Here is an 18,801-nt window from a genome sequence, read left to right as displayed (position 1 = left end):
CAACCTCGGATATCTCATTACCACATGGAGGATGATTACTGCATCAACCTTCAAAGTTCAGAATGGACGTAAAACAGGTCAAATGTCTACATGCAGATAACCCTATTCTGACTATGTTAGACCTTCCTGCCTAGAATTCGACCTTTTCTAGAAGTACTTCCACTTAATTTTCAAAATCTAAGACAAATACGTTCAGTAACTTGCCCAAAGTCAAAATACTAGCAAGTGGTAGGACAAGAATTTAAACCGAGACAGTCTGGCTCCAGAGTCTGTGTTCTTAACCACGAATCCGTTCCACCTTCCTGCTCCTGGCCTTTCTTCTCCTTGAGGCTATCTCCTGCCCCAGGAAGCTCCCCTCCTCACTCCTCCCCTCCCCACCCAAACTTACAATAAAACCACGGATTTAATGGTACGATGGCGAGAGCGTCTCAAAACTGCTATGAGCCCTGGTTCTGCCCCAAGCAGCTGTGTCGCCCCAGCACCTTTCAAAACACTGTGAGTCCCGTTTCCTAAGTGCACACTGGAAATACTAACCAAAAATAACTGGTCCCTCCCAAGATTGCCTGCAGGTTAAATTAGACCATGTACAGAAAGCACCAAGCACAGTGCCCAACTAAGGAGTGACTAAAATTGTTGGCTGGAAGACAAACCAGCCAAGTAAAGAGGCAAAACAATCACAATTTATGGCAAAATGAAGACAAAATCCACCAGGAGAAAGTGAGCTGCTTCATGAAAGTAAAACTTTGATCTCTCTCACTGGCTTCACAATGTAACCGCCATCTGAGGGAGCAGGTATGGGTGACATGCAGGGTCCCACTACCATGTCACCCTAAGTAGAGGCTGCAATAGTGGAGGGGATTTTACACTACGCGCACCTAAACTTGTGAGGTCCTTTTGGGGATTCCTATATCAAAGTGATTCCAAGTATGAGACTATTTGAGATAGTTCACACACAGAATTGTCTTTCAAAGGACGGGAGTCCATATATCACCTCTGCATTTCATAGATCTTCCAAGATGAACAGAAGTGCTCCTTAACAGTTATTTTTTTAAAGATTTTATTTATTTATTCATGGAGACAGAGAAAGAGAGGGGGAGCAGAGAAACAAGCAGAGAGAGAAGCAGGCTCCATGCAGGGAGCCCGATGTGGGACTCAATCCCAGGATTCCAGGATCAAGCCCTGAGCTGAAGGCAGATGCCTAACCACTGAGCCACCCAGGGATCCCGCTCCTTAACGGTTAATTTCACTTTCTCTTGTGGTCATTTAAACTCAATTCTTGACTGTTTTCAAAAGAGATGGAGAGGGCTGGTCATTATTCTCAAACTCGCACACTATCGGACCTTGTTTTTCTCCTAGACCAGCAGCTCCTAAACTTTTTGCTCTCAGGACCCTTTGACATACCTACAAATTATTGAAGACCCCAGAGAGAAGCTTTCATAATGTAGGTTATATCTAAAGACATTTAGCATATTAAAAATTAAGACTAGGACTTTTTTTAAAAGATTTTATTTATTTATTCATGATAGACACAGAGAGAGAGAGAGAGAGAGAGAGAGAGAGAGAGAGAGAGAGGCAGAGACACAGGCAGAGGGAGAAGCAGGCTCCATGCCGGGAACCCAACGCGGGCCTCGATCCCAGGACTCCAGGATCACACCCTGGGCCAAAGGCAGGCACTAAACCACTGAGCCACCCAGGGATCCCCTAGACTAGGACATTTTTAAAACATAAAAGTATATAAGCTTATATTCTATGTAGGCTCTGGAAAATCCCACCATACACTCATGAAATCATGAGAATAAAAAGACAAATAACATTTTAATAGTATTATGAGAATAGTTTTGACTCAACCCCCTGGAAGGGAGCTGGAGATCTCCGGGGGCCGCAGGCCACATCTGGAGACTTGCCCACTTCACTAATGCCTCTGAGTGCTGTGTGCCAAACCCTCAACTATTTTTTGTACATCATATTGATTTCTAAGTCTAATAATTTATGAAGTGAGAATCTAGGTCCTGGACCAATAATCTCAGAGAAGGATTAAATGAGAAAGAAGAATTTCAACGACTAAGCAGAATTTCCTGAATAATCATCTAAAACTGAAATGTAAATTGTTTTCTCTAGCATTGAAAACACCACAGAAATGTTCATAGGCTGAGGAACATGTTGTGGGCCAATGGACTGCCCTTCTTTTTCTGTGTTCCTTTTTAATTACTATTATTTTGTTTTTGTTTTTGTTTTTTTTTTAAAGAAAAAGAGAGCACGTGTGTGTGCAAGCGTGGGGATGGGTAGGGGCAGAGGGAGAGGGAGAGAATCCCAAGCAGGATCCGCCTGACAGGGAGCTGGATGCCAGGCTCGATCCGACCACTCTGAGATCACGATCCAAACTGAAATCAAGAGTCAGACGCTTAACTGACTGAGCCACCCACAGTCCCTACTGTTTTAAATACTGTTAAGAATTAATTATGGTATCATATGATACCCAAGAATGATATTTGCATCGGCATTAAACCAAGCAGTTTCTTTGTGTGGTGGATTCAAGAGAAAAAGCTTAAGAATTATACAATTTATGTAGCAATAACTGGATCCTCTTTAATGAGAACTTTATGGGACAGATGGACCACGTAATATTGAGTATTTTCAAATTCAAGTTTTTTTTTTTTAAGATGTTATTTATTTATTCATGAGAGACACACACACACACAGAGAGAGAGGCAGAGACACAGGCAGAGGGAGAAGCAGGCTCCATGCAGGGAACCGACGTAGAACTCGATCCTGGGACTCAGGATCACGCCCTGGGCTGAAGGCAGCGCTAAACCGCTGAGCCACCCAGGTTGCCCCAAATTCAAGTATTAACAGAAATTTGGGGATCAATCATGCGAGCCCTCCCCCCCTTTTTTTTTTTCAATGTTTGAGATAGAGGTTTCACGCTTTTTTATTCAGTCTCTTTGTTCTTTCTTACTGCTGGCCCATCATGCTCCTATTGGCAGTAACCCCTGGGGACCAGAACCATCTGCCAGTACCTTCTTGCTCCTCCACCTTTAATAATCATATTGATAATAGGAGCAAGTACCTAGTAAACACTTACTCAAATACTTTGTGCTAAACTTCATTTTTGCATCATTCCGTATCTTTCCACAATCCCAAGCGGTAAGGTACTCTTACTATTCCCATTTTACCTGAGAGGACATTGCTTGCCTTTAGGTCGCACAGTTAAGTATGTAGTGGGGTATGGTTACGATCCCAGATGATTTATTCCAATGTTCTCCTCACATGATGCTAAACTGGCCTTTTAAAGACAGTAATTGAAGAAATTAAAGGGACATCCTTCCATGTCACTTAAAAGTAATAAATACAATTTTATTTAGAGTGTCTAGAGCAGAGCAAAGTTGTAGCCTTCAAAAAAGCAACCACAAAGGGCCCTTCCTCATTAGCAGGTGAACCTTTTATCAGTGCCACCTGACAAGGCTCGGCTTATCTCTTTTCCTGATAGTCTGTTAGCTGGTTTCACTTTCCCCTAAGCGTTGATTCAGAGCTTTTAACGTTACCCTGTTGAGGTGCCAAACTGACATGTTGGAAAAGAGTTGCTCTGATCAGTCTTCCATTTCCTCAGCAAAGAAAACAGGAGTTTGTCAAACGTGGTCCAAACTGGGAAGCAGGAGAGCAATCTTATCTGACCTTCAATTATTCTGAAATGGAATCACCTTCTTGCCTGACAACTGTGACTGATTCCAAAGGCCTAACCAGGCTTCTCATAACGATGACTTTGGTGTCAGTTAACATTAGGGGCAGATTAGAATCTGAGCTGAAAAATTCTACCCCTTAGCACTGATCCCCTCAACTTTCTGATCCTAAATAGGACAAGTTGCAGAAAAGAGTGTTTCTCACTTTATAGCCTACTTGAATATGATCTGTAATGAATTTGCTTAATCATAAAATTAAACTCCCGCTCTCATGGTCTAAACACCAGAGTCAAAGGAAGGAAGAAGTTCTGGCCCGCTGCCAAGGTTCCACGTGAGGCTCTTGGAGTTAATAATTTCCATGGTGTTTCAAGCATTTGACACAACAAAGGCCAGCTTTCACTAATAGCACAACCGATGCCAGCAAATCCATAAATACGAGGTCTGTTCTAGGGTAGTCTGTATTATACAGACTTAAGTTTCAATAAATGAAATGAAAACCAAAGGCAAGAAAGAAACATTTCTGCTATTCTCAGATAGGAATCTGCAAACTTCAGTAATAAGTGCTTAAGCTAATGGGAACAGACCGTCAGGGGCACATGATTTCAGGCGGGAGGGGTGGGGATGGAGGAGAGAGTCTCATGAGGTACCATGTCCTTGGGCCAAGCCACTGCCCTTTCTCACACTTAGACATTTCCAACTGGCAGGGGAGCAGTATTTTTCAGATAGAAATACATAGGGTAACTGGGTGACGGGCATTAAGGAGGCCCGTGATGAGATGAGCACTCGGTGTTAATACTATATTTTGACAAACTGAATTTAAAATGATTTTTAAGGGGGATCCCTGGGTGGCTCAGCGGTTTGGCGCCTGCCTTTGGCCCAGGGCGCGATCCTGGAGTCCCGAGATCGAGTCCCGCGTCGGGCTCCCGGCATGGAGCCTGCTTCTCCCTCCTCCTGTGTCTCTGCCTCTATGTCTATCATGAATAAATAAATAAATCTTTAAAAAAAATAAAAAAATAAAATGATTTTTTAAAAAAGAAATACACGAGATTTTGTGTTCCATGAAATGAATCAAATTTTCATAATCTAGATTGAAAAGTGGCATCCCCACTCCCGGGTCAAATCTGGCATTGGAAATAATTTATTAGGTCTTCGCTGTTTGTGTGGTTTTTTTGTTTTTGTTTTTTTTCATCTGAATTGGCTGGCAACATAATTTAAAAAAGACTTCACATGAAAATGCAGGTATCCAGCTACCCTCAGAAACTGGACAACTGAGCCACTCGGGACTCCTATGTCTTTAGAAAGGGCATCACTCACACTCAGCCTGCATCTTGCCTGGCTCTGTTCCCATGACAGCCCTGCTCTGTACCTCCTGTTTTCCTCCAAAGAGCCAACCTGTAGGTTAACTCCCTTATGAGAAATATTGCCAATGGTAGGGCTAGTATTTGTTAGGAGGAAGAAATGCTTGCAAAATACCATGTAAAAAATAAATAAATCCCACCCCGGTCTCTTTTATGAGCTTCCTGAAGTCTCAGAAAACATATTTCCATGTGTTTTTAAAAATATTCCTTTCACGGGCAGCCCCAGTGGCGCAGCGGTTTAGCGCCACCTGCAGCCCCGGGGTGTGATCCTGGAGACCCGGGATCGAATCCCACATCGGGCTCCCCGCATGGAGCCTGCTTCTCTCTCTGCCTGTGTCTCTGCCTCTTTCGCTCTCTCTGAATAAATAAATAAATAAATAAATCTTTAAAAAAATATTCCTTTCACTGTCAACTACGACTTTTACCATATGCAACAAATGATTCTATGTGTAACTTGAAAACATGATCTATTCTGAAAAAGTGATTAGCAAGAGGACTAGATCTCTGAGATACTCACGGATCATAGGCCTGCTGCCTCATTTTATGTCAACAACAGAATTCTTGGTGAAGGAAATCTAGGGAATATAGAATTTACCAATACACTAGTGTGGAGCCACTACTCCACCACACCCCCAATCAATGCTTACTAAAATAAATGGCACCTTTCATTTCTTTGGTGCAATAGTGAAAACAAAGAGGCTTTGTCAAAAAAAAAAAAAAAAAAGCAGGAAGGAGAAGAGAGGAAGGAATAAAAAAATGTAAAAACGGATGGAGATCTGTATTCCATTTTAAGCTGCAGGCTGAACCACACAAAGTCTGAGGTATCCAGGGGCAGCCTGGGTGGCTTAGTCTGTTAAGCAACGGCCCTTGGCTCAGGTCATAATCCCAGGGTCCTGGGATCGAGCCCTACATCAGGCTTCCTGCTTGATGGGCAGCCTGCTTCTCCGTCTCCACTGCTTATGCTCTCGCACTAATAGATAAATAAAATCTTAAAAAAAAAAAAAAGTCTGAGGCATCCATGTAATTTGATATTTTCCACAAAGGAAGTGTCACACTTGATCACCACCACCATCACTGTCCATCCCCTACCCTCTTCTAATCATGTTTACAAGGCTTTAAGATTTTATTTATTTAGAGAGAGTGCTAGAGAGAGTTCAAGGAGTAGAGGGAGGTGAGGGACAGAGGAAAGGAAGAGAGAGGCTCTTAAGGCGACTCTGCTGAGTGTGGAGCCTGATGCGGGGGTCAATCTCATGACCCTGAGATCATGACCTGAGCTGAAATCAAGAGTTGGATGTTTAGCTGACTGAGCCACTCAGGCGCCCCTTATCATGTTTATAAGGCTTTAAAAAAGAGGATATGACTTGTTTCCCACTCAGCTCATCAGGTACAGTCCTGAAAATCAATTAAGATTGTCCAGGAAGGAGGACCAAAGCTAATTTAAGAGCAAACCTCAAATTCCCTCCATCCTTCCATGGGGCAAGAAATAAGAGTTATAATTACAGACCTAATGCAAGAGCTCCTTAAAAGCAGACAAACAAAACCCATATTTTCAATACTGGTACTGGCACATCAACCAAGTAGTCTGTACTGCTACAACAAGTATTTCTTTAGTGCAGAATAAGTGATCAGTAAACAGACAATGGAGGACAGTAGAATGTGGAAGTCATGTTGGAACATATGCAATTTGAAGTGTGCTTTGTGATAAACAGGGGTAAACTTTCTTGTACTTTAAGAGAAACCCTTAGCAATATATAAAACCTTCAGAAAAAATAAATTTAAAATCTCATGAGGTGTAAGCAGTGGTTTGTTTGGTGGCTTCAAGAATTGCCACATCTTCCACCACATTAATTAGGATCTCTGAAAAGACAGTATGAAGATACTGCCCATACTCCTTAAAAAAAAAAAAAAAAAAAACAAGCAATGAAGAAGTGCACACCCCAATCATATTTTGACTTTTTAAAAAAGATTTATTTATTTAAGAGAGAGAGAGCACACAGGAGGAGGGGCAGAGGGAGAGAGAGACAATAGACTCCCTGCTTGGCAGGGAGCCCAATTCCAGGAACCTGAGATCATGACCTAAGGCAAAATCTAGAGTCAGATGCTCAATGGACTGAATCACTCAGGCGCCCCAGATTTTGACTTTTGAAGTGTTCTCCCTTAAAAGCAAATGTCTTCCAGGACTGGTCTTGGAGAATGAAGAAGGAACCCCAAGTGTGTAAGGCTGCAAAGGGCTGACTGGCTGTAGTGCTGGCTACAAGTGCCACTGGAGAAGTAAGGGCTCTACTGGTTTCATAGGATAGTATTTTTGTTAATGCTCTAGTTACAAAGTTCCTAAAGTTTTGAATGCTCTGCCACTAGCCCTACTTTTCTCTTACGTCCTCTATTTTTTGTGTGCAATTTTGCAGAAGGTGAGGTTTTTCCAGAATGCATAGATGGCATTAAAGCTGACGTTATTCTACTGCCATTTTGTCTGTTCACGTGTCAGCATGCAACAGTATAAAGTAGTGGTCATGGGTGTCTGTAGTTGGATGCACTTATTTGGTTTGTAACCTAGAAATTCTTAAATGAAAGGTTTGTTAGGATTTCATTTTATAATGCTTTTCAATATTATGTTGCTGCTAAAAATGCAATTGTAAAGACTAAGCTAAAACACACCCCAAAATATTTATGCTATAGAACATTCATTAACAAGAGAAGAATCCAAATATACACACTAAAAATATAACCATGTTAAAAAGAATACAAGCAGGTGGGAGGTAACAAGTAAAAACAAAAACTGCACTTTAGTGATGACTTTAAGAATAAAATACCTTATTTTTTACATTAGCTTTTTCAATTAAGCAAATAATTTTTTGGTTTGTTTTGTCATCAATTGGTTGAAATTTATAGAGAAACATTCCATATCCACAAAGTGAGAGATTAACAAAAAGTAGCGGAACAGCACAGCAGCACCACTGTTTTTCAAGACAAATATGTTAATGTTAGCAGGCGGCTATGCACGGAAGTAGCAACCAAGTGCTGGTTGAACGCTCATGAATATGACCTGACTTAATTTTTGAACAACCAACATAAAGATGAGCCATTTCTTTCAAATGACATGCTAGAAATGTCTTAAGGGTCTTCAAGGACTGGGGAATCGTGACGGGATCCTGGTGACAGGGGCATCTGGCTGAAAGCCATCCCTCTAAAACAAGGTGTTCTCCTGACACGTGAAGCAGCTGCCGGGTTTTACAGGACTGCCGGCCAAGCTCGTGCCCTCGCCTCGGCCTCTTCCACCCAAGCACAAAGAAGTAAGGTTGTAATGAGGTTCCTGGCCAAACAGCCTTGCTTTCTGGAATAAAAAATTCCCACAAACTGCTCATGCATCAAAGTTATCAAATGGCTAATGGACACGAAAGCTTTATAGCCAACAAAATATATACGTATCACAAAGACCTTTCTTTAAAAGAAAATACAATGGAGGGAAACAAAAGGAGAGCGAAGCCTGCTTTAGTGGATACCAGTTTATTCAACATAGTGCATGATTCAGAGGATCTGATATTCCACAACCAACAAGATTTCCTACTTCCCTATTATAAAATACCAGATACCCTGAATAGAGTTAATTCAAGGTTCTCATTCCTTTTCTCCATCTAGAATTAGACAGGTTTCTTCGTAGAGTACACATTTCACATTCACCCAAGGCTTTGGGGAGAGGGGTGAAATAGGGCTTATAACTACCCCTCCCCGAACCAAAGGCACTTAATGTTAAAAGATAAAGCACAGTCGAGTCACCCCACAGACATTCCTGCACGTTCAGATTGCTGAACTTGAGCATACCCCCAGGAGCCCACGTGGGATTCATCATAACAATGTAAAAGACACTGATTTCCTTGAAAACACAAAGTGCAGTATGAATATAAAGACTCATCACCACCACCCCATCCTTTTTTCAAAATAATACCTACGACAACTCTTATTTTACATGATTAGTACCACCCAAGGTTCACACATGGAAAAAAATAGCTAAAAAATAATCTGTCATAAACTCTTACTATGAAATCACAATAGAATCTGATATACGCATAGAATTTGTGTGTTGGAGAAGGCCTCAGAAATCATGCTGTGCGTCCCCTCACTGGATAAATGAGGTCACTGAGGCCCTGGAAGGTCAAGCGCGGGACCCTGAGGTCTAGCCCTGGTGGCAGAGCCTGGGAAGAACACATGCCTTCTGAAGTTTAGCTCAAGGTCTCCTTCACCCCCTTCTTCTTCCAAAGACTCTCCAAAGTAAAGCACAGCGATCATCTCCCGAAATGCGCCACACAATAAAGCACACGTGCTGACGCAGGTCAGCGATTTGGTCTCGCAAAGCAGTTCCTTTGGCCACTGGGCAGGCATGCAACCCACCTCAGAGTGGGAACTCTTCAGTCAAGGTCATTCAACATTCTGAGGAAAGCTGAGGGCAGGTTAGACACGACTTCTTGGATTTGGGAAGGCTCATCTCGGCTTAGCCCGTGGTGGGCTGACGGTCAGCTGCACAGCGGAATCCTAGATTGGACGCAGAGCTGTCTGGTGTGTTCTGGCTGCGAGCAGCACAGCGATACCTGTAGCAGTAGGACTGTGAGAGACAGAGAGAAAGGTGAGGATTCTCAGACTCTCAGAGAAAGGCTCTCAGCGGTCAGATTCATGCTGTACCCGAACGCCAGCTCTGGGACGGCATGCCTACCAGCAGACAGCGCTTCCCCCGTGAACACCCCGCAGGCACACTGAGCATGTACATTTTGGACATTCACAGTTCACCACTATAATCCAATGTTCACCTTATAAACAGACCTAGATATGGTGCGAAGATGTTAGTGCCAGCATCACTTAGAACAGTAAAAAAAACACGTAACAAGCAATGACCACAGAAGTTCTGCACATCCACATGTTAGATTATTAAGCAGCTGTTAAAAGTCGGGTTTTAATGTAATACTTAATGACAGAGGAAATTCTCATGATACACTATTAAATGAAAAAGTCAGAATACAAACTGTGTGTGTGGTACGATCTCAAGCTGTATAATTACATACGCCAAAGAAAGAAAAACTGCAGATTCAAAATGTACCACAATACAAACAGTCCCATTCAAATGTCCTGTGATAAGTATAGATTACTTTCAACTTTAAAAAGTTATTTTTACATTTAGATTATATGACATTAAACCAAATAATAAAGCTAAATGGCAACTGAGAAAATACTATAACAACATGAAGATATGATTTTATTTTCAACAGAGTGGCAAAAATTAAACAGCAAGCCTAGGAACATAAAGAGTAGGAAAGGCTGTGAAAAAAACGTTTTTTGAAATACACAGCTTTTGGGAGTGCCTGGTTAAGCGCCTGCCTTTGGCTCAGGTCATGACCCTAGGGTCCTAGGATGGAGCCCCACATCTGGCTCCCCACTCCACAAGGAGCCTGCTTCTCTCTCTCCCTCTGCCACACCCGCCTGTGCTCTCTCTTACACTGTCAAACAAATAAGCAAAATCTTTTTTTCTTTTTTAAAAGGAAATATATTGCTTTTGGATTAGTTATAAAGCTATCCTTTACTGTGTGGGAGATGTTTTGTATCTGTTTTATTTCCTAGGAGCAGAGAACACATACATCCCTGTGCACAAACACCAACAGACGTTGAGCACTTAGCACCCGCCAGGGATACTAGGCACTTCAACTGTTAGCTCACTGAATCACAACAGCCCAAGAGATTAAACAGGTTATCCAAGATGATACACTTGTTGAGGGAAGGAGAATTTGAACCCAGATCTGACTATGGTGTGCTTGCCTCTGTAGCAAAATTCTATACTCCTACATAGAAAGACAGCACATCTCATGCTTCCCCCCCCACCACCCAATACATCTGTCCTGCATGTACACACATACTTGCCCAAACAAGAAAGCCTAACACTTATCACTGGACACCTAGTAGGTATTCAGTGAATAACCACACATTACTTCATTTAAATACATCAAAGCTTTCCATGTTCCAAAACAACCATGCATGAAACTCTTATATCCTAGGATTGTACTTTGATACAAAATAATAGAGAATGAAAATAGCATAATTATCCTGTATAGCAGGAGCATTAATGCTGAGTTGACCCAGTAAACTAAAGTCTCTGCCAGGCAGTTAAAGAAACTTCACAAAGAAAATGAATAACTTTGGGATTCATGGAAAAGAGAGAATTTGTGGAGGGAAAAACAGGTCTGCATGACAGGTGGTTTTTATTTTTTCTTAATTCTTATTCTTTTTCTCACAGGAGTTAAGTGTTTCTAATCTTCATAAAAATAATCTCTTAAGCTGCCACAGAAGTTGTTTAGAGTATATCCACCATAAAAAGAAAGATATAGTGGCTTGTCTTCTACAGATAGCGAGAAACAGCAACCGGTTTTCTCATTTTCCCTGTGGCCAGTGAGGAATATAACATACTACCAATATTCAGGCAGGCAGAGAGAAGATGAATAAAAAATATGCCTGAAATAATGAAAAAATTGATGACACCTGCTATAGTACTTGTGCCTGACATGCAATGGAAGCTCTATAATGACTAGAGGTTACCACACAGGAGGATGCAGCAGAAGCCTCATCCCAGAGGCACCTGGGTGGTTCAGTCGGTTTAGCGTCCAATTCTTGGTTTCAGCTCAGGTCTTGATCTCATGGGTTGGAGATGGGAGTGCTGAGTCTGGCTCTGGGCTTATGGGGAGTCTACTTGAGATTCTTTTCCTCTGCCCCTCCCCCCAACTCATGCTCACCTGTTCTCTCTCTTAAATATATAAATAATTTTTTTTTTTTTTTTTCCCAAAGAAGTCTCATCCACATAGGCCTTACTCACTTGGCTGCTGTGAAGCAATAGTGCTTGAGTATTTCTAGAATCAAACTCCAATAGATAATCCAGAGCCCCATGCTACCAAGTGTGTGTAGTGAATTCTACATTGGGGCAAGAATCAAGTTCAGGGCAGGCAGGCACCTGGAGATGAACATTCTTGTTCCATAACTCTACCACAAATGACAAAAAACAAACAAGTATTTCCTGATTGCCTGCTGTGCACACCCACAGAGGAAGCCTGACTGGCCATGGTCCTGTCCTACGGGATATCACAAGCTGGCTGAGGGAACAATGACAACACATCAAACAGCCATAAACCATACCAGCGTTAAAAGATTCTGAGGTTTTTATTAATTTAGGTAAAGGAATTGTCCCTTGGAGAATGTCAAAGTCTTTAGGTAAGACTTTGGAAATACTTCTTGAAGGCAAAACTTGGCCATAACTGGATTTAAATGATTATAGCGGTGGTCTTCGAACTTGAGCATACATATGAGAATAGTCTGAAGAACTTATGTACCTACTCTTAGGCCACACATCCAAAGATTCTGACTCAGTCTATCTGGTGTGGAGTTCAGGAATTTGCATTTCTTTTTTTTTTTTTTTTTGATATTTTATTTATTTATTTGACAGAGAGACAAGAGCACAAGCAAGGGGAGCAGCAGAGGGAGAGAGAGAAGCAGATTCCCCATTGAGCAGGGAGTCTGACGTGGGGCTCGATCCCAGGACCCCAGGATCACCACCTGAGCCGAAGGCAGACACTCAACAAACTGAGCTACCCAGGCGCCCCAAGAATTCGCATTTCTAACAAGCTTCTAGGTGCTGCTGATGCTATGGGATCCAGCTGCAGCTAGAACAGAAGTGATTTATAGAATTTAGGAAAGAGGAAAGAAGGTATATTAAGTCGAGAAAACAATGACATTGTAGGCATGAAAATGGAAAAACTCAGGCAAGTTAAGGGAATAGCAAGGCATAGCCTGATTATGTCAGAGCATGGTTTATTTATTCATTAAATATTTGAGATCTTACAACATGCCAGATGCTATTCTGGGCAGGAGGGATAAAAGGCAGAACAAGACAGATAATGCACCTGTCATCAGGAAGCTTACATTCAACAGGGAGCAGTCAGGCAATAAATAAACCGATGAATTCAAGATTGTTCCTGGTTGGGGTCAGCTTGGAAGAAAGTAAAATAGGGAAAGAAGAGTGGGACTGAGTAGGTGGCTACTTTAGACAAGGCAGCTGGGGAAGGCTGAGATGGCACCAGGTGAGTTGAGTTGCCCATAGATTTGGAGAACAATAATTTCAGGCAAAAGCAATCACTATATCAAGGTAATAAATGATATATATATATAAAGCAGGAGACAGGGGTAGATAAATAGGATGGAGTTACATTACAGGAAGTCTTCTCAGCAGAAAGAATTTCGGCTTGATACAAATGGAAATCGTGACAACCACTGTGTTCACTTACTCATCAGGAAGAGCAACAAGCAAAGCCTTTCTGAATCCGTCGCCCAATGATGAAACGGGGCTATTACTGGAATAATGTCAAAATGCTTCACCTTATCTTTACATAAAAAAAAGTAAAGCACTGGACACATAGAAGTTATTGTAACTGTTACTTTAAAATGAACACAACACTCTTAATTATAGAAACTAGCATTGACTGTCTTATCTATGTTTGGGGGTTAACGTGCTTCCTCACTAACAAAAGTATTAGCCAGCGTCTGCATAGGACTTAAATAGCTTCTGTTGGAAAGATAATGCTGCCAGTATCTGAATATGGATTTACAGCTGACCCTTGAACAACAAGGGTCTGATCTGCACTAAGTTCCATATACAGGTGTATTTTTTCGGATAAATACAGTACAGCTCTGTAAACTTATTTCCTCTTCTCCTTATAATTTTCTTAACATCTTCTTTTCTCTAGCTCACTTTAAGAATACAGGAGCTAAAACATACAAAATATGTATTAATCAGCTGCTTATGTTATTGACAAAGCTTCTGGTCAACAGGAGGTTATCAGTAAAGTTTTGGAGGAGTTAAAAGTTTTATGTGGATTTTTTTATTGCATGGGGGGGGTGCTCTTAACTGCTGTGTTGTCCAAGGGCCAACTGTACGTTTGCTACATACATGCAGAAATTACTTGCTATATGAATGACAAAGATGAGTAATATCCCTAGTAACTAGGGTATGGGACCAAGGTCTTTGTTGGATGTCATATTTCTACCTGCAACTTATCTCTCAAATTATATAAAAAATGATTTTAAAATAAGATGCTGCTCATATGGCACAAAATTCAGGCTGTAACAACTCTGATAAACTGTGCCCAACCTGAACACTGTGTTCAGAAGGATTGTGAGGCTATGATGTAAGACAGTAGCAAAGAGATCCATAATGTCTAAGACTTTTGCCATAGCCATATTTGAAGACCCTGGCACAGAGAAAATAATCCCATTTGGAGTAGGAATGAAAGTGCACCAATAAATGTGGGTAAAACACTCTCAACAGTTTACTTAGGAAGCAGAATGAATGGTTTTTACTGTCATTTTTATATTTATTATTTATTTTCTAACTTTTATGCAATGAATTTTTTTTTGGTAAAAGAATAAAATCTTAAAATCAGTGACAACAAAAACAGCTAGTCCTTTATCAGTTCACAGCAGTCCCTAAAATCTTCGGTTAATTCAAATGACTGTGTAGAACTAAACACTAAAAAGCAAGTCTCACCATAAGTTAAAGGTTGAAAGGTCAAGACCACCATAAGGGAGTCAGTTCACATCATCATTCCATTTCAAATGAAGTCATTCACTCAGCAAACATTTATTAATAAGTAGTTCATTTTAAATTCTGATAATGGAGGGACTAATAGAGCACATAATTAAAGAAGAAAATGGCCTGATTTTAAGTGTCCTCATTGCTTTTTTCTTTTTTTCCAGCTCTACATTTAGCACCAAAAATGGTTATTAATGATGTTAGGTCTTTGAGTGACCGAAATATGGGTCAGTTTACTAATTAAGAACAGAGGTAGTGAGAAGGACCCACTTTAGCCTTTTTCCATCAAAATGGATAATTACTGTGTGAAACTGATCTCAATATCTACACTCAGAATGTGATCCTGTACTCAGAACAATCCATTTAAGATAATGACTTACCGGCCTTGGGGCTCTGAAGTCAAGGGGGACAGCAATGCGGTTTTTATGAGTAGAAGACTTTCAGGGATAAATGGAAGTTTTAAGGAAAGTGTAGCTCATTATGATAAAAATCACCATATAAAATCACACAGCAGACCCTAGTCTCTTGATTTCACACCCATTGCTCTTGCCATTGACACTAGATCAACTCCTTTCTTAGTAATCTTGGTGTAAAGTGGAAGGAGGGTAAGGATTTTCTACACGTTATGGGTTGGGTTAAAGACTCCACAGGGATTAGTCTAACAACATTCAAGAACAACAGCTAGTATTTCTTGAGTACTTACTATATGAACTGTTCTAAGAAATTAACATGTATTAATTCATTTAATTTCCCCAATAATCCTCTGAGGTAGATATTATTAAGCATCTGCATTGTATACATAGGAAAAACTGGGCACAGAGGTGCTAATAGTGTGCCTAGGGTCACTTTCCATAAGCTGTAGATCCATGATTATAGCCTTTTCAAGTCCATTTAAGAGTCTGGGCCCTTAACCCAACACCATGTTGTCTCACAGTTTTTCTTTATGTGCTCTCCTCTCATTACTGAAGCTGTACTTTGGGTGGACTTTCAACAAGTTATGAATAATCATCAGAGCTTATGTTAGTCATGCAAACTAGCCCTAGTCCATGATCAAAAGTGAGTCACCTTCTAAGCAAGGTGATTTTTTTCAAAATGAATTACAACATTTTTTTTTCTTTATACTGATTTCCTTTCTTTTACTGATCTTCACCTATGTCATAAGAATCATTTCAAGGATTCCAGCTCTCTAGTTAGTTCATTAGTTGGCTCCTTATTCAAAAGGGAAAGGGGGAAAACAATCTAATCATAATAAACATGATGGTTAGCAATGATGCTACCAGTAGTATATACTGGATGCTGATATATTTCAGTCCATTCATTCCTCATAAGAACCTTATAGTAGTAGGTGCAATTACAGTGGGCATTTTACAAATGTAAAAACTAAGGCTTAGAAAGGTTAAGTAAGAAAGGTAACAGACTAGCAAGGAGCAGTTATAGAATTCCAACCCGGATCTAATTTCAGAGTCCACAACTCAGTAATTTAATTATAGCTGCCACTCTTAATCTAGTGAAAAGGATAAGTGCTCTGAAAATAACTCATAGCCAACACTGTTGTTTTCCTGATATCACTGAAATACCAAACTGATGTTAAATACCTATATCATCTACAATTAACTTGACCAAAATCCTGGAGCTAAATGGCTTTTTTACTGGAAAATCCTATCGATCCTACTCTGTCTTATTACTCTGCTATTCTCTCTTCTGGAATAATCTCTTCATCACTCTGAACATGACTAAATTAAAACTTATCTTTCAAGTAGATTAAGAAAAGCTAAAGATGTGTAATATATGCTTTAATGAACCCGTAAAATTTTAAAACAAAGAGTTTTAGCTAATAAGCCAAAGGACAGAAAATGGAGTGATTAAAAATGCTTAACTGAAAGAAGTCAAAGAGAGAAAAGGAAACAAAGAACAGATGAGACAAAAAAGACTACAAATATCAACATGGCAAATTTTAACTCAGCCATATCAATAACCATATTAAATGTAAATGATACAAACAGCCAATGAAAAGGTAGAGATTATGCCAATAAATTTAACAACTCAGTTGAAATGGACAAATTCACTGAAGGACACAAACTCCAGAGCTTAATCAAGAAGAAAGAGATAATCTGCATAACCCTGCTGTGTTAACTAAATTAAATTTATGGATACAACTCTACTCCTAAATGGTCTCTTTGGTGGAATTCTATCAAGTATTTAAGGAAGAAGTACTGCTAATTCTACATGAACTGTTCCAGAAAATTCAAGATGAGGGAATATTTCTCAATTCAATGTATAAACCCAGCAATATAATGATACCAAAACCAGACAAGAAAGCAACAGACTAATACCCATCATGAGCATATATGCAAAAATGCTCAATATTTTAACAGATTGAGTCCAAAACATATAAAAAAAGATAATACATCATCATAACTAAGCAAGCACAGTATAGGAAGGCAAAGGTGGTTTAACATTTGAAAACTGAAAATCTATGAGCATAATTTACCATATTAACAGACTGAAAAAGAAAAACCATACAAATATCTCAATAGCTATAGTAAAGGCTTCCAGCAAAATTTACATCCATTTCCAAAAAAACCTCTCAAAATGCTAGGAAAAAAAGGAAACCTTTAGGCTTAAAAAGAATTATCTCCAAAAACTCTACAGCTCATATACCTAATTTTGAAAAGTTGAATGTTTAATCCTTTACAATCAAAAATGAGGTAAGAAATATTTGTTCTTAACCACTCATATTCAATACTATATTGTAGGTTCTAGCCAATGCTATAGAGCAAGAAACTAAAAAAGATTTTAAAAGAATTGTCTATATTCACAGATGATATAACCACCAATGTAGAAAAAACAAAAGAATTTACAAAAACAGTACTAGTACAGCTGACTTTATGAAGGCTGCAGAGCACGAGATAAACCAATTATACCATGTAAACATATTTATTAAAAACATATATTAGGTTAAAAGATATTTTAAAAGAATAAGCTGGGAAGCTTATGAAAACATTTAAAATAAGCAAAAAATATGAAATGTTACATAAACACATCCATATGCATGGCAATGGAATACTTTTAGTGTTCATGCTTAAAATGTTTTTTTACAAGCATCACTTTCCCTATTTTCTTGAGGAAAAATCTTCTGGTCCTCAAATCTTATGGAGTTAAATGGATTCTCCATTTTTAAAAGTATCCTATGTTAGAAACAACTAATGGTAAATTAAGGTTTGAGATACTATTCTGCAAAGAGAAATTCACCTGTTTTTCATGGAAATCTGTTTCCCCAACAAGAGGATTCAGATACATTTGTAGTAATAGCTTGAATGAAAGAAAAAATTGGAGACTAAAGACTGATATGTATGTAAACATTTAAAAGTACTGGGATGACCTAGGGCAATGCTTTTATTTTCAAATTAAAATCAGTATGGTAAGGATATATTTGCCTACATCTTGTCATAAACATAGGTGTAAAGCATTAAGTAAACTCAATTATGAACTTCCACCTAAATAACTGGAATAAAATTTTTAAGAAATACAGAGGACACACGCACATACACATAATCTACAGAGATTCTCTTTAGACCAACCATTGGTTTCCAAACTTTGCAGTATGTTTTCATCCCCTTGAGACCTTTAAAATCCTGATGCCCAGGTCATACTCTAGAGAAATCAAATTGAGGTGAGGGGGGAACAGGTACCTTCCGTCTTTTTTATAGATCTCAAATAATTCCAATGTGCAATAAAGTTTGAGAACCACTGTTTTAAGGTAAAATTTGATACTACATCCATTGTGAAATAAGTCACTAATTTGGAGCCCTTATGGGTTGTTTTAAGTCTCTAAGTGCCTGGACTAACTGAATTACCATGGAAAACTTCTTGTAATAACCATCTGCAAAATGCCATCTTTGCATAGGGATAGAAAGAAGCTGAAGTGTTGGAGATACTAAAAATATACGATTTAAAGAAAAAAGGAAGAGGTGGTATTCAATCTCCAAACTCTTCAAAAATTTTACTCATGAAACACTAACTCACAATGATTACCTAAGAACAACCAATTCTGACACTGAAATCATAGCCCAAAGAGCAGAAACACTCTGAGACTGATGCTTATTTCACAAAGCATATACTTTGTATGTGAACATTTGTGATGTTTCCATTC

At 39.5% G+C, this 18,801-nt stretch overlaps 1 protein-coding gene across 2 annotated transcripts in view; it reads right to left on the bottom strand.

The window, feature by feature from the left end:
• Positions 1-8,523: 8,523 nt before the first annotated feature.
• SUMF1 (sulfatase modifying factor 1) overlaps positions 8,524-18,801 on the bottom strand; it is a 90,498-nt gene continuing 80,220 nt past the window's right edge. For both annotated transcript variants that reach the window (XM_025451212.2, XM_049098306.1), the window contains one exon: positions 8,524-9,632. In XM_025451212.2, the coding sequence (XP_025306997.1) occupies positions 9,522-9,632 (111 nt within the window). In that variant the 3' untranslated portion in view covers positions 8,524-9,521. The remainder of the gene's footprint in view (positions 9,633-18,801) is intronic.

The sequence above is a fragment of the Canis lupus genome, chromosome 20 (assembly GCF_003254725.2).
Source record: "Canis lupus dingo isolate Sandy chromosome 20, ASM325472v2, whole genome shotgun sequence".
Lineage (NCBI taxonomy): Eukaryota > Metazoa > Chordata > Mammalia > Carnivora > Canidae > Canis > Canis lupus.
Note: the sequence above shows the minus strand (reverse complement) of the source record. Positions and strands in the feature narration are given on the sequence as shown.